This window comes from Neolamprologus brichardi, chromosome 22 (assembly GCF_056152115.1).
Source record: "Neolamprologus brichardi isolate AB-2024 chromosome 22, ASM5615211v1, whole genome shotgun sequence".
Taxonomy (NCBI): domain Eukaryota; kingdom Metazoa; phylum Chordata; class Actinopteri; order Cichliformes; family Cichlidae; genus Neolamprologus; species Neolamprologus brichardi.
In genome coordinates, this window is record NC_142124.1 from 28,419,228 (window position 1) to 28,436,461 (window position 17,234).

Here is a 17,234-nt window from a genome sequence, read left to right on the forward strand (position 1 = left end):
AAAAAATATATTTAATGAAAACACACTTTTTTCTCTTGCTGATGAATGCACTGAACTGTACAATGTGAAGAGTCAACAGAGAGACTGCAGAAGTGCTGAAAAGAAGTGCATATTTATAACTTTAACTATAAGGTATATTTAATACCAACATACCTTTGAAAGGCAAAGCATTTTTAATGTATCCATTTATATGCTCCTCGATCTTTGCCCTGACAGTAGGGCTGAAAGTGGGGCACAGAGGGCAGTGAAAGAGTCTTCAGCAACATGTTGTGCATTCCTGCAATTCTGGCTTGGTGGCAGAATTCAAATTTGATATTTGCATCTAAAACAGAGAGAAAAACAGATAAACATCATATACACATTTAAGTTCAGGTTTTAGCAGAAATAATAACACGTTACAGTTAGCATGTAAGAGATTTGGGGAGAAAATTCTTTACAAAAACATAATTTACAAGACACTTTTATTTGTGGCATACATATATATTGACATATAAAAGACAATTTAACAAAGGCTAACTAAAATCTGGGCAATAAAAAAGCAGAACAGAATGGAATAGAGAATATTAGTATTTATAAATGTATAAATCTCTTTGTGACAAACTTTACAATGTTGATGCAGGTGGAATGAGAGACATGAATAAAGCGCAATATGCAGTAAATGGAACAATGTGCATTGATGTCAGATAGTGAAAAGCAGTGAAGTGAATTTGTTCAATAACAAACAAAAATCAATTACGTCCGAAACTGACCACTAAATGCTAACCAGAGGTGTCAAAAGTGCATACATTCCTTACTTAAGTTTAGATACCTCGGGGGTCTGACTGTTGTTGTAACGCTAACAAAGTGCCAACGTAATCAGTGTAAGCAAAGTAGATGATTCCTAGAATTATATAATTATTAACAGCAAATTTATACATGGAAGACTCTGTACCAACCTTTACGATCGATTTGCAAGGTTAATGATCCATGCAGGAACGTGTTTCCGGTTACTGTGGAGGTCCCAATATGGGGCTCCCCAGTGGCTGCAGCCTGACCCTTCTCCAAAAACTTCAGTTTCTCAGGGATCAAAGTTTTGCAGCGCAGCTCTCTTTTTCTCCGGCCAGCACGCGACTACCTCCACACATAGCAGCTAACTCAAAGCAGGTGGGTGGGACACACAGCGGCAGGATGCTTTCCTATTGGCCAAAGCATACTGGGTCTTGTGCATTTCGATTGGTTGAGCAGGCTGTCCATCTCTCCTCATATCTATCACTCCTTAAAGTGGTACCCTAATTTTATGTGGGTTACATTTACAACCAACTAAGTTTCCTAATGCAGGAAGTCTGGACTAACTTTCAGTTTAGAGGGTCCAAGTTTCTAATTCCTAGTGGTGTTCCCCAATAGATAATGCAGAAACTGGTTTAAGCTGGTGGTGAGGAGCTCTAACAGCAAATTCACATATGGGTAAACTTTATCCTTGTACTCTGTGTTACTCTAACCATAAGGAGGCTGGATGTTAAGTCCTTGATTCCACTGTTGGACAGAGAGAGGCAGAGGGAAACCCTGGTGTTATGTATGTTATGAGCAAATCATTGGTTGAAGGAGCTACAAGCACTGAATAGAAGAATTTATTTTAGATACCTTGAATTCAAGGAGACTTTGAGGCTAAGCCTGACCAGCTTCCCTCAGCTCTGCATTCTATCAGATCAGCAGGAGAAGAGAGGTTTTTAGCATTATGCTAATGGCTCCACATGCCTCTGTGTCTAGTCAGTTACATTGCAGAAATGCTTGATGTTGTTTTTTTACATTGTTGCTACAATGTAGAAAAAAAGACATTAGCTTTATATTGCTATATTTTAAAATACTGATATCAGTATCAGCACACAGAGAACAAAAGGTGTCACGCTCCAGCGCTCAAGTTATTAATGTGAGGTGTCATTATGATGGAGAACAGCATAAATGGTGTTTAAATTTGATAGTGTTTTTGTCACATTCTGAAAGTATTTGTGTGTTCAGCACAATCAAGTTCTTTTTTAGAGAGAAATAGACACGTGAACTGTGGTATAAAAAGAAGAAATGTTTCTGGATATTTCTCAGAGACCATTTGCCCCTCCTCTCCAATCTGCACCAGGGTACCTTTGAGCGAGGCTTCTCACAGCCATGAGGTGGAAGTGCACGTGGCAACAAGTGATATGGATATAAAAAAAAAAACTGGTTCATTCTGCACTGCTGTAGTCAAAAGAAGATTATTTCCATCTGCAGTAATTTATATTTGGCAGCATATTTCTGTCAGACATAAAGCACACTGAAGTTAAGTTAGAAACTGTATGAAAACAGTGAGCTGGGGTGGAGGTTTGGTGGAAAATTGCTTGCGGATACAAAAAAAACCTATAACTTGATATCATTTCTAAAATTAGAAAAAGATTTTAACATTTAAGATTAGGGATGGGTATCGTTCAGGTTTTATCTGATGCCAAACTGGTACTTTTGAAATGGTGCCGGTGCTTAAACGGTGCTCAAACCGGTGCATAAAGAATGGAGAACACAAAATTGGTCCAAAAACCTCTCATGTTCAGCTGTTTTTTTTTGTAAAAAGATAACAATGTTAGCCTTTTCTGCAGCTATAGGGCATATATGGTATCACTCTTTGCTGGAAGCAGTGCTTAAACAATGGAAAACACACAAACCTTGTCCAGAAACTCTCATGTTTAGCTGTTTTCCACTTTTTCTTTGGTCATTTTAGCCTTTTTGGCCAGGGTGAAGGGAGTATCTGCCATCAAACAAGAAGACAGCCGCATGTAGCTATGATGATGTTTGCTAGTTCACCTTACATGCATTAATGTAATAACGTGGTTAGCCTACTCAACGTAAATTACGCACAAACAACATTAAGCTACTCACGCAGAGAAGAACGGCTGCTGCTGCCATCATCATCCTCATCATTTCTGCTACACTGGAAGGGCTAGGGGCCAGGACTCTCCTCTTCGGGTTTTTGGGGGATGTTGCTAATAGGGCTGGGTATCGTCACTGATTTCTAGAATCGATTCAATTCCGATTCACAAGGTCCCGAATCGATTCGATCCACGATTCGATTTAATTCGATTCGATTCAATTCGTTTTGAATCTGGGAAATTTTGACAGTCAGAAATATTATAATTCAGATCAGTACATTTACATATTTTTGTATCTATAAAAAGGAAGCTGACACTTTCCAGACTTTATCAAAGGTGTGAGCATCACAGCAGGTGCCTTTGTGTCAAAGTAGCTGAAGATAAAACACAGAAAAACATGAAGGTGATTTTCCGGGATTTTATAAAAATATTCTGCAGTACATCAAAAACGAAAGAAAACCATAAATCAACACATGAATGTTACCTCTGAAGTTACAGCGGTTTTATTAGAGACACAGCTAAGCGTTTTGCATTTTGCATAATTTTAAAAAGTTGAAATTTGTTCAATATTGAACGGCAGAAATGAGGTTTTCTTTTCGGAAGTATGTAAAACAAAAAAAAACGTCGGCCGACAGCGCTGTAAACAACGGTAGACTTGTGCGTAACAAACAAGCGAATAATGCAGAAAACAGTACAGAGAGAGAGAGAGAGAGAGAGAGAGAGAGCTGTGCATGAAGTGTGATTTTATCGTGGTGGAAGCAAAAACAGTAAAAGTCAGAGGGAATTCATGACGATGTTTATGTGAAGCATAGTTTGGATCTTCTTTTGCTGCTGGTTCGGTCAATATTGTTTGGAGAGAGATAAAACTAACAGCTTTATGATCAGCGCAAAAAGGGCGTGAACACACAGCGCGGACCCGCGGATCAGAATCAGCGAGCTGTCGGCTTTCAGCCCCGACAGTCAGATGAGAAAAACAACATCTCACTGATTCTGATCCGCGGGTTGCGCTGTGTGTTTACGTCTTTGTGCAGAATCCGTGTACCTGCTCTCATTTACTGTCTTAGCTGTTTGGTGGTTGTTGAAATTTTGTGATCTTTCACCTGAGATTCTGGCATTTCGGGCAAAATAAATTTATATTAAAAAATCGATTCAGGATTTTAATGAATCGATTTTACGTTATCCAAGCCAGAATCGATTTTAATCGATAAATTGATTATAAAAACCCACCCCTAGTTGCTAACTCCGGGTCCGATAACAGGCAACCCACCCGCAGTAGATGCGCTCGGTGTGAGGTCTCGCAGCAAGCTATCAAATACGGCGCATTTTTCGGCTTTTAAAAAAAAACGCTATGCGTCGCCAGGTGTTTCATCGGATTCGAGGTGTTACCTCCTTTGACAGTATCACCTTAAAGCACTTGTTGCAGGCTGCTGAGTTTGCATATTTTGCTGTGAAGTACAGCCAGACTTTTGACCGATTCGCCTTGGGCATTTTAATCTGTAGCTCTGCTCTAAAAGAACGTACGTACCCAGACCCGCCTACTATCCTCGGAAACGTAAAATGATTGGCTAGAATTCAAAGTGTATCACATCTCAGGAAAAAAAGCACCGAAATGTGCGCTGCTTTTCGGTCTGGTTACTACCGTTTATGTCAGAACCGGTGCCATGATGGCACCGGATACCGGTACCCATCCCTATTTAAGATTCTTTATCACGTTTTCTTGATAGTTTTCAAAGATTTTTTTAGGACAGTTTTTATTTTATTTTATATTTTTTTTATTTGTTTTTGTCATTTAACCGGTTGCTAACTGTGGATAAACTAGAACATGAAGTAGGGACATCCATTACCATAGCCTGACCATTTTAGTGCATCACTGTCGCGTTTGGCCATGAGCAGTTATCTGGCTCTTTAGATGTTAGCAAACTATTCTGATAGCTACCTGTCACTACATCACTGCGTTTTCTGAGCTGACACTAACACTTGCGCTCTTGGCATATTGACAATTGCTCCTTTTCCTCACCTTATCAGCCACCAATAATAAAACCTTTAATTATCTAAAAGTCTACAAAATGTGTATCTGTAGTGAAAGATAACTAAAGCCCCAGCCACACTGGTCTAGAAACCAGTCAGCGACCCCCTGCAACCACTTGTAGCTAGGGAAAATGTGTATTCTCTAATGGTAACACCAATAGTGAATTGAAAATGAAAATTTTAGTTATGTAGTGGTTACTGAAGTGTGTGAGCAACTGGAGCTTTAGGCCTCGTCCTGGCTCTCAGAATGGATCAATCTATCCCATGGGACATTTTATCAGTTGACACACAGCCTTCTTGTTAGTCTGACACTGAAACCTCAAGCCTTAATCCCAACGGTGCTTTGGAAGTTGTCACATGCAGTAAAGAAGGATTATGACTGACACAGGGTTTAAAAGACGGCGGCAGCAGTCCACCTTAACTTGCATGTCTCTTGTAAATAAGCCGAACCCAGCAAAATGTTTCTCAGCAAAGCAGAAGAAAAACAGGGTAGTGATCCCTGTGCGCACAGTTCAGCAGTGCGAGAGGGGGCGGAAGACCATGAGGAAAAGGAATGCTTATTCAGGCTTTTCACAGATAGGAAAGTGGGAGGAAGGAGAAATGCACGAGAAGGAAAACCGAAACTGTAATCTGAGCCAGTTTTGTCCTACAAACTGGTGACGCACACAGTTTTTCTATTTATTATCTTACTTCACATTGATCTGAAGTAGAGAGATGGATCTCAGGAAAAGGTTGGTCTGTCAATAGCCACTGTTTATCATAAGCCATACAGTCATGCATAAGCTACATGTCCTCAACACATGTTTGCGGTGTGTGTGTGTGGGGAAAAGTGGATTTTGAAAAGCTCCTGAGGCTTCACTCGTTTACTTTAGTCACCACTTAATATCTGCTAACTGTTGGAAATTGGACAGACAGTGATTCATGTAAAAGGGGGTATGGGTCGCAGCTTTGTTCAGTCACCCTGACCTGCTTTTACTTTAGGTTATGGTTGCCATTATACCCACAATAAACCTGCTTTGTAGGCAACACTTTTTTAAGCTGTTTGTTTTCAGGGTCTTTGGAAAGAGCAAAGGTGACTTTAACTCCCTGGCCTGGATATTCATGACTGGAATGGCAACGTTTTTTGTAGATGTAGTTCAAATTCTTTGCACTTCACTAAACTGTACCACTCACATTTATCCCATATTGGAGTATTAACTGCTAAGCTAATGCTAACAGACATGCTAGCATATCTTCTGAGCTGGTTGATCTTGTTGTTCCTTTAGCACAGGACTGCTTGGACATTCTTCGGAAGACAGTTCATTAATGAGAATCAGAGAATCTGCAGGACAGCATGTCCACCAGACTAAACAGGGGAGGAACCAGCTGGCTTGTTATCAGCGCTCAGTTCAAAACCCTTCATCTCTATTAATATGGGTGTGCATTTATGGACTTGAAAGCCTGCACTTTTGAAAAGGCATCATAAGTGGTGAGAAGTATATACAGGTTTTAGATCAAAACATGCTCCAATCCAGACGACTTTATCAGGGAATGCATTGCATATTTAAGCAAGATAATGCTAACCTGCATATTACATCTATTACAATAGAATTACATTGTAGCAGAAGCGTCCCGGTGCTGAACTGTGGCCTGCTGTTCACTAGAATTGTATATCAGACAAAAATGGGATAAGTTCCCTCTCTCAAAAGTCCAGCAGTTGGTCTCCTCACTTCCCAGAAGTTTATGGACTATTGTTAAAGAAGAGGTGATGCTACCCAGTGGTAAACATGGCCCTGTGTAAACATGTTGCTCTTATCAAATTCAAAATGAGATAATATTTTTCATGAAATAGTAAAATGTCTCAGCTTAAACGTGTTATCTTTTGTATGTTCTGTTTTGAATAAAATATGGGTTTATAAAATTTGCAAGTCACTGCATTGTTCTTATTTACTTTTACCCAGCACCCTAACGTTTCTGGGATTGGGTTTGTACTGTGAGATAGAACTGTCTCACAGTGCAATGATGGCATGAAGCCATCATTGGGACAGACTCATTATTTTCCATCCCAGCGACTGGCATTTCACTGAACGCTGTGACTCTGCATCATTGCATTTTCACAAAACTTGATTCACATTCAAGTCTTCTTGCCTGGTGACTCCGCATTTGCTTTGCTGTCACTCTGCAAGCGCACAAAATAGGAAGCTCCGTTTGTTTGTTTTTTTTTGACACTGTGCTAATGTCGTCTTACTGCAAACGTCACAAATTTGAATCTAAAGCTTCATCCTATTTTCACAGCTTAGCGAAAACACAAACAGTGTCCTGGTGTAATCACCACTGATTGAAGACCATGATTATGGTCTCTACTTAGGGCTCAATATTGATAATTAGACGAGCTGTTAGTCAGTAGGCAACTGCCAACAATAGAGGTGTGAAAAGTACCTCATCAGGAGCCAGATTCCAACACTGGGGTAGTTAGTCTGTTAAGGAAAAAAATGCTTTGAGATGAGAAAGTCCTTAGCAATCTCCACCCACAGCATGGACTGAAGTTGTTGGGGGTTGGTGGAGTATCAAAAATAGTCCTGATTTTTAAGCTGTAATGTAGATTTATTATAAAAGTCTTCATATAAATATTCAAAATAAATAAATTCCACTCTTAGATTTTTTCTGAACACAAAGTTCCCAGTATACTTTTTAATTAGCCTCAATAATGTAAACCTTACTTAGGGCTTTTAATGTCTATAACACAGCACCCTTTCTTACTTCAGGTCTTAGATAAGTAGTTTAAATTCTGTTTCATGTCCAATCAAACAACATCCATCCGAGGTTTATTTCACAGCAGGTGTTCTGTTTCCAAGTGGAGCTGATCTCGGTGTTAAAGCCATAAATCAGCGTCATAATTGCCTCAGACTCTCTGTATGAGCTCTGACATCTTTTCTGTAACAGACACACTTATTCTTGTTGTGACTGGACCCTTGGCACCTCCCATGTATAAAGATTAAATATTAACTTTGCTCTTTTTCAAGTGACTGAACTAAGCATTCACATGTTCAGTCTGCTGACTCAGTCCCTGAAGAAAGAGGAAACAAAGGAATGATGTGAAGCGTGCCCTTTTCCCCGATATCCATTGATTATTCGGTATCACACTGATGGGATTAGAGGTTTATGTACCACCCGAAGCACATCTGCAAAGTTCTGCGTTGAGTAGACTCATTCCATTTTTCACTCAACTATATTGAATATCCCTGTAACCTCGCAGTCATGTGTCCCCTGTCACTGTTCGCTAACTCGAACAGTCTTTAATTTTTATTTTTGGAGGGGGAGGGGATGATACAACATAAGAGATATATCAGGGTCAACAGTGATGTTAGCACAGCTCTGGTAGAGTATAGAGACGGAAAGCCCCAAAGACACAGCTCAAATATTTTATGAGTGGGGACAAGCTTAAAAATTAATTAAGCAATGTTGGAACCAGTCCAAAGTGTTGGTGTTTTAAGACATCTCAAAGATTTTGGGGTATGTAATGGATGTTTTTTTGTTGCGGTATTGAACCAGAGTCTTCTCCCTTCATCAGTATTGATGTTTCACTAATCCCCTAGTGTGTTTTTCGGTAAAAACTAACGTATCCTGGTCCAAATCCATCTGAAACTGATCCCTGCTGCCTTGTCAAAGCTAATGCTACAAGTAAGCGCTCAGAAATGAAATTAAAAAAAAACAGAAGTCACATGATAAGATGCCGGGGGGGCTTTAACGTGATTCTGCAGCCTGTGGCTTAGCCAGAGATGGGGGTGGTTTGATGTAGACATTGGTGACAGGGGAAGATATAAATGATACTGACAGGGAATCACACAGTTGACATGCTGCGTCACACCTTTGTCACAGCCTTGGCTTGGAGATGTCTATCGTCTGGTGAGCTGTTTTAAAGGAGAAAAAGGTCTTAGAGGAAAAGTGGAGAAAAACTAAAAACTATAGGAAGACTGTACCAGTTATATCTTTAAATGATTAACACTACCCATGTTAACAGCAGTTCATCTAGGGGTTTGTTTTGCAAATTTGAAGATGCCGCTACCCACAAGATGTGTCATACATTCATTTTGGCATTGCAGTTTTCCTGCCACAAGCTTTTCTGTTTTGGGATCTGCAAGACGTGCAGATTTTGTCAAAATGGTTGGCCGGTAAACTAATTATATTGTAATTTGTTTGAGTCACCACAAAATACAGAGTGTAGAATTTGAAAAAGCACAGCAGGGCAGGTTTTTGCTAGTGTAATGGTTTCAAATGGATCAAATAGATTTTAACTACACAAGCAGTATTTAGTTGTTAATGTTATTGTTAATCTGTGGTTCTCTTCCACGGCTTTGGTCCTGTCTGGTTCCCCTCACCTCCAACCCGTCGCGGCAAATGCCCACCCCTCCCTGAGCCCGGTTCCTCAGGTTTCTTCCTGTTAAAAGGGAGTTTTTCCTTCCCACTCATGCCAAGTGCTTGCCCATAGGTGGTTGTTTGATAGTTGGGGTTTCTCTGTATTATTGTAGGTTCTTCATCTTACAGTATAAAGCACCTTGAGGCAACTACTGTTGTACTTTGTTATGAATTGAGTGTCTTCGTCTTGACTTTTCTCCTGACCTTACTGAACAGAACAGTGCAGAAAGTGAGCTTTGTTGAAAAGTGGGGCTTAAAAGCATGTGGCTTCAAAAAGGGACTTGTGTGACTGTTTGTTGTTTAACTGTCATTGTGTCTGTTGTTTGGTTTGAAAGCTGCTGAAAGCCCCTATTGTGTTTGAAGCATAGCTAAGCAAAACTGACAAGCTTCCCTCATACACTGAGAAGATAAAGTCAGTAGAAAAACAGTCATTTTAAATAGACTGCTTATCATTTCTCTGCATATGGAGCTTCTGAATACATGCATGTATCTGTGTAAGCACCTGTGCTTGACATATCCGCTGTAAATGATATGGATTATGGTTAAAAAATAAATTCTAGCTGGCTAAATACATTGGGAGTAGTTGACATTGTGCCAAAACGGCCGTTATGGATAGAAAAAGTGTTGGATGAAGTGTGAAAGGAAATCTGATTTTGATTTCCATCCTCTGTTTTGAAAAAGTTCTCTTGGAATTAGCTTAACAAACTGTAGGAAGTAAGAAATCAACCCCCCAAGAAATCAACTAGATTTGGTCTGAGCCCCTCAAAGTTTAGTTCATTATTCAGTTCATTACCTCCCTCTTATGTCTTCTGTGCTCTGTTTCCTCCTCTTCCTCACTGCATTTGCTCCATTTGCCTTTCTGCTCCATCTTTCCCCTCCAACCAACCCTTCCTTCCTCCTTGCTGTTAGCAGAGCTGTCAGAAGTGTTTGAAGTGATTTCTCACTGCGTCTCCTCAACAGTCCTAGATCAAGATGCCTTGGGTGGTGTTTGGCGCCCCGGCCTTAAATAAGAGCTTACTTTTCTATCAGTGGGATGGTTACCGTGCCCTTTCTGTGAAGTCGTTCCCAGTGCAGCTCCTTTGAATGCTCCCCTGGGCACCATTCGTGCTGCCTGGATTGAGGCACGCAGTTTTATAAAAATGTATGTCAACTTGGGGCAGATGCATTTCTCCCAACTTTTATTAGTTATTTTGTATCACTGGTGGCTCTAATGATGTGTTTAGGCTTTGTAGCTGCAGGCTATTTGTTCGCTAGCAGGCGCTCTGTAGTATGTCCTCATGCAATTATACTCCCATAGTACACACACATAATAAAACCTCAGAGTAATGACCGGAACATCTGTGTCTCTAATAACAGACGCGTTATCGCCTTTTGCACCATCATAACTTACATTTCTGGTATTTTTTTGAGGAACACAATATCATTTTAATTTCCAAAACCATCTGGAAGGCATGAATGTGAGAATTCCAGACAGTTGCATAGTTCTCAGAAACACATTGTATAACCACATGCTTTGTTTACATTGGTTTTTACTGGGATATATCTTTAATCCTCTTATATAAAATAAATCTTTAGCATTGCCTTTTATCATTTGGGTAATACCAGCCCAACTGGCTTCTCTTCATTGGCTTCAGAATTGTGTTTGACTTTATTTACTTTATATAAAACGTCCCTAATGACCACACCCCATCACATCTTAAAGACCTCATAGTACCATATTATCCCGATAGTTCACCTACCTGTCAGAGTGCAGGCTTAAATTGTGTTTACTGGAGTTTTTAAAAAAGAAGTTGGAGATGGAGCCTTCAGGTATCAGAGCTCTCTTCTGTGGAATAAGCTTCTGTTGGGGTTCAGGACTCGGACATCCTCTAAGACTAGGCTTCAAATTGTCCTTTTTGGTAAAACTTAGTTACAGCTGGATCAGGTGCTAGTGGACGTAGGGTTTCTACCTTAACATCTAAAGTAGCGGTCCCCAACCTTTTTTGCGCCATGGACCGGTTTATGTCCGACACTATTTTCAAAGACTGGCCTTTAAGGTGTTGCGAATAAATACAACAAAATAAAACCAGTACCGGTACCAAAAAAAGAAGATTTATTCATAACACAAGGGAAAAGACCCAGGGAAACTGAGTTAACAATAAAAACTATCAAAAATAACGCTGAAAACCCTGAAAACCATACACCCAAGCCACAACTCTCGCGGCCCGGTACCAAACAACTCACGGACCGGTACCGGTCCATGGGTTGGGGACCGCTGATCTAAAGCACCCTAACTTTTGTTGTGAGCTGGTGCTAGATACACAAAATTGAGTTCTTTTTCATAACTAGCAGGAACTGTGCCTGCAGATTACCACCTGGAAGGTCAGCCCCATTCTACTTCTTGTGCTATCAACAGCAGTTTGATTTCAAGCACACTCTCTGGGCTCAGGGCCCAATTCATTTAGCTGTTGACAATTTGCAGCTATTTGACAAGCCAGCATTTGTGTACAGTGGTAAAACCTCTCATGCTGAAAAAGAAGTCAAAAGTGCCTCGCTAACACTTTAAAGTACATTGTTAGCAACTTCCTCCTGAAGTTTTTATGGCAGATTGGCCTTCACAGCTACAGCGTCAAATTTACTGGCCAATAAGAGATCCAGTAATGAGGAAATTTAAATGAAAGAAGTGCATTAAGAGATCCTATTATCTCAACACTTGCACTGTATCATTTACTCAACTGAAAATAATGAGGAAGCTTTATATTACCGAGCAGTCTTATCTTTTTATTTTGTCTAGGGAGCGGGCTGCCTTTTTCACTTTCATCTGTCCCCATTTGGTTTGTTTCCTCCCCTTTAGTATCTGACTCAGCTCTAGGGTTTCCTGTGGAGCCATTTAAAACGATGGAACTGTACTCATATAAGAGAGAGTGAAATATTGGACTTTACTGAGAGTCTGAGGAGCACATTCACCAAAAACCCTCAGGGCTTTGCATACATGAGTTAGTAATGATTGCTTTATAGTACTTCATGTAACTCTGTGAGTGTTACATGGAGCAAGCTGGATTAGATAATAAATCCACCATATTTTTGAGCTTCTGTATAGTTTTATCATTCAAAAAGACTGATAGGGTACTGTCATCACCCTCTGGCAGCACAGATACCCAAGTTTGTGAATACAGTAACTTTCCTGCAAGGTGATGCAAGATTGTCACATTCATGGCACACATATATCTGCTATTAAAAATCTCACACAAGTTTAAATCCCAGTGACTTTAACTCCAAGATCAGAGATCAAGTGTTTTAAAAGTCTTGTGAATGCGATAACTAAACAAAATTGTCAGGTAGGATTTTCAAATTCATACCATAGGTATATCTACTAGGAGACCGAGGCGTAGCACTGGCAGCTTCAAGTGATTTAGACATTTCTTATTAAAAAATAATATGATATGCAGATTGTGAACACTTCCAGCTTTAATCCCTCGTGGGTTTTTTTGTTGTTTGGGGTTGTTTGTGGGTTGGGTTTTTTCAGTTTGGTCATCTTGTATAGCCATCAAAACAAAAAGAAAAATAGTCTGTTTTGTTTTCTTGACAACCCTATACTTTATTTATAAATCAATTTCTGCTCCCTCTTGAAGGCTAATAATATATATTTATGTCCATGTTGCTCAGTATCCATATACACAAACCCCCAGTTGTGCAAGTCCACAGCATGTCTCTTGGTGAATATGCTGACTGAATAAAAAATTTAAACCCAGTGAACCTAGAGGTCGGGGCCTTAAACCTGCATTCTGTATGATGGCCAGCAGGGGGCAAATTTTGTATTTGCAAAAAGAAGTTTCATTGTAAAGAGTCTACAGGTGAATGACCTTTGGCTCCTCTGCTCTATGAACTCTTTGCTGATGACTCTACAGTCTCATTTGCTCATTTCATCTGTTCAGCTTCTTCTGTTTCAGCTTCAGATCCACTCCTGGCTCAACATACCTGTTTTCAAACAATAAGATGGTTGTGGTCTAAGTGCTTAAGGCTTTAAAATCGAGATCAGCCATTGTTATGGTGTCTTGACTTTTTATATACAGTCTGTTGGGTAGAAGACAACCTACTGCTTCTGAACTTTTTCATTTTTTGCTGTCCTCTCCTACAAAACTTTAATCAGACCAGTGAACCCAATAAAAATGAACTCTATGTTGCCGTTTTTTGACTGCTCCGCTGACACTAGCAACCCTCGCCACAGGTGTCATTTAGTAGCGCTTCCCATGCTTTGAATGATCTGACTGTGGGGGAGAAACTTGCTGGGACGTCCACTCCTGGGAAAACTGGCAAATGTCTTGAACATTTTATATGCATGAATAATCTTTAACTGTGGATTTGTTTGAAAATGGTCATATAACCTATGCATAGCAGGCAGCTGATATCTAATAAGGACTAGCTTATTTCTATTACATCCTGATCCAGAGCAGAGAGAGGGTGTACATGCACCAGGACTGTACACCCTCAGCTATGACCGTTTAATATCTAAATGAAAGAAAGAAGCTGTAGATGGCTTATTCTGCAGCCTGTTACTAACTAGTAAATAAACTAGTGAATGGCAGTTTCTCCCTTTGTAGCCATGTCATTTAACAGAAGGTGAAAAAGATTTTTTAAAATGGATAGCTGCTGAAGCCTGCTTGGGAGGTGACTTGAATGAGTTTCGTGGGAGTAAGTAGCGTGTGTGTCTGTGGGTGGTTGGATTAATAGCTGAGGATTTAGATTGGATGTAATGATGCAGAGCAGAAAGCAATGGGGGAAGCCATTCCCCTCCCGCCCCCTGCTGTCCCCATTGTTAATATTTGGAAAGAATGGTGGGATGTGGGTATGGAAATATTCATGTGATACACACATCCTGATAAACGGGCCCATATAGCGTGATGGGCGTGCTCAGGCAGCGTGATACAGTGCATTGATGGATTGGCTTTTCTTCTCCGTTGTCTCCAGATAAATAATAATTAGTTCCTCATATCCACTCTTGCCCTCACAGCTCAGCCTCACATTACCCTCTCACCGCTGAGGTTCCAACTTCTGGCTCTGGAGATTAAACTTCTTGTTAGTTCAGGGTTTCTGAGCTCGTTTGTTGTAACACAAGCGCAGCCCTTTTGCTCACAGACACCGTCTGCAGGGGTCCGCTGTAAACCATCATGTCACGAAACTTCTCCACAGATATAAGCCGACATCTGACCTTTAATGAACACAAAGGCAGATCCCCGCTGCCGTGGGAGGCTGTCTGACACAGTGCGGTCTAATGAGATGGGTCCTCTTGTCAGAGCCGGTGTCAGACCTTCTCAATGACCATACAAAACACCTACACACCTCATTAGCATCATGCTAATAAGCCATTCTACTGAGGATGCCATGGAGAAACTGGAGTGGAGTGAAAAGAGGGATGGCATGTTCACAGTAATATCAAAGAATTCTTCAGCTATGTGTGCTTTTCTCCAGCTTCAACAATACCGACTCAGATGCTTCAAATATACCATCAGTATAGTACATTTAAGGTGGATTCACTGTATGTTTTAGTTTCTATTGACAAAGCTGTGCATAAGATCTATGAATTTAACAACTGTCTAGTGATGGGTGTGAGATTTGTAGACTAAAAACAGATTATCGGGCTAAATGAGGACTGGTATCACGAGCAAATCATAGCATTTGTCGTGGGGTGGACTACCCATAGTAGCAAATGTGACATTTATTAATTGATACATTAATCTGCACATACTCATTAGGCTCATTTTGGTATGAAGATATGCAGATTAATGTAAGCTAGGGTGATGATTATTCATGATGTCCAAGAAATTAGTCCATAATCTGCTGTAGAGGGGAATAGGTGTGATATGGGGACTGAGAAGGTCCTAGCAGTTTAATAGATGGGAGAATGTCATTCTTTCATGTTTTGAACATGTTGAAAGAGATTAAATCTGTTTATCCAGCTTTTCATCTTGGAAGAGATGACTATATTCAAAATAGGACTGAAACTAAAGATTATTTGGATAGTCGGCTAAGCATTTAAAAGCAGGCACTTTTCCATTCATGATGTTTCAAAGTTGTTGTTTTTTTTAATTAAAGGCTCTTTTTTGCTAAGTGACATCGCTTTCATGTGTTTTTGCAAAGTATGAAGCCACAGCTCACAGCTAACTAGCCTAGCACAAAGGCAGGAAATTGGTAAAATGCTAGCATTGTTCTGACGGAAAGTAACAAAATTAAGCACCTTTAAATCTTATTGAATGTTTTAATAGTGCGAACTGAAAATATTCCCCAGGATCTCATAAATATCAGGCTTTATAAGTTCTCATAAATAATCCTGTGTCATTTCTTTAGGGGCCAGAAACGTAAGCACGAGGAAGATAAGGAGGAAGACAATGTCGACAGCAACAACACAGAAGACAAGGAAGAAGGGGAGAAGTTTGTCGATGAATCTTCGAAAGACTCTAACGAGGAAGAAGAGGGCAGTAACTCGGAGGAAGATGAGATGGCCGCCGCCTTGGAGGCAGAGCTAAATGACTTTATGTGATGATGAAATTAAGGGGCTCAAAGACAACAAAAATAAAACCCCAGTCTCCCATAAAAATGGTACCTAAACAATTATTTTTCTGCTTGGGATCTGTGTGTAATTAGGATGTATGAGTGTTGTAATAGAAAATAAAGAAGACAAAAAAAAAGATTATCCTGTACAGAAAGGATGTGTTGTACAAAAATCAAGACAAAAATAAAGACTTAGATTTTTGTAGCATTGATGTGTAACCTTTTTGGCAAAAATAACAAAATGCAACAAAAAAAACCTTTGATGTTAACATTTTATTGTAACATAAAAAAAAACCTGTAGGACACATGAAATTTGATACATTTTGTTTTTCTATTTCGATTTTTATATTGTTGAAAAACAAATGAGTGAAATCATAACATGTAAATTTTGCTGATTGTACATGCCAAAGAGTTTGAGATAGTTTTACTAAGGCCTGCAGCTAAATATTTTACTCTTGACTTCCAGTTTTATTTTTGGCCTCTTTGACAGTTTTTTTTGTGTTATGAATGCAACCAGCGGATCTAGACATATGAATGTGTATCCACAGCTTGTTTCTTCCTCTTCGTTGTGTTTGTACATTTGGTACATTTGCGACAATGAGATCAACTGTTGAGTCTTTTGTGCTCTATAACCATGAAGTGATCCCAACTTTGTTTTTAATATGGCTCACATTTCCTTCATCTGCTACCTTAATTGTTGATCCTTTTGTTAGAATGGATACCTTCCTTTTACTTATCTCCCACTGGAGCCAATCACCAATTGACAAAAGAAACAAAATCTGATGATTTCCTTATAAGATTTCATTTGTAGCTCAGCATTCTGTGATTTGATGGACTAGTCTGATATTTTGGGAAATATTTCTTGTCGAGAGGTGACCACCTGTAGCTGGCCCAATGTGGGGGATGGCTAAGTGACAAATAATTTGATAATAAAATATTTGTTTTATTCTCCTTTTTATGCAAAAATGCAAAACCTTTGCCAGTTTTTGCTTTCCCAGTGTGAAGATTTTACTCTTTCTTTCTCATGTACGATGGTAAATATTTGGTCAACTGTAGTAAGGCAAAAGGAAAAAAAAAATACCTCAGTCTTTTGACAGCCATTTTTCTGTGTTGATATTATGTTGAAAAAAACTGCTGATCAATTAGTCATGAAAATAATTGTCAGGTTATCAGTAATGAAAATAAAGGTCACTTATTAAAAAACGAAGATGTTGTTTTTCATTAAAACAATAGATTTTATATCTGTTTTTTGGGTTTTGGGGGAACGCTAAGCTGTCTGGGATACATGACATCTTTAACTCTTAAGATATTTCCCAAAATGTGAGCTATTCATTTAACTGTAAGTGGTATAAAAAGCAAAGTTAGTTACTATTGTGGTTTCTTTCCAGACGCTAGTACACATTCTTGTAGTAC

General features: G+C 39.5%; 1 protein-coding gene across 2 annotated transcripts in view; it reads left to right on the forward strand.

Moving 5' to 3' along the window:
- ctdp1 (CTD (carboxy-terminal domain, RNA polymerase II, polypeptide A) phosphatase, subunit 1) overlaps nt 1-17,028 on the forward strand; it is a 108,835-nt gene extending 91,807 nt beyond the window's left edge. For both annotated transcript variants that reach the window (XM_006806050.3, XM_006806051.3), the window contains exon 13: nt 15,618-17,028. In XM_006806050.3, coding sequence (XP_006806113.2) covers nt 15,618-15,810 — 193 coding nt within the window. In that variant the 3' untranslated portion in view covers nt 15,811-17,028. The remainder of the gene's footprint in view (nt 1-15,617) is intronic.
- The last annotated feature ends 206 nt before the right edge of the window (nt 17,029-17,234 follow it).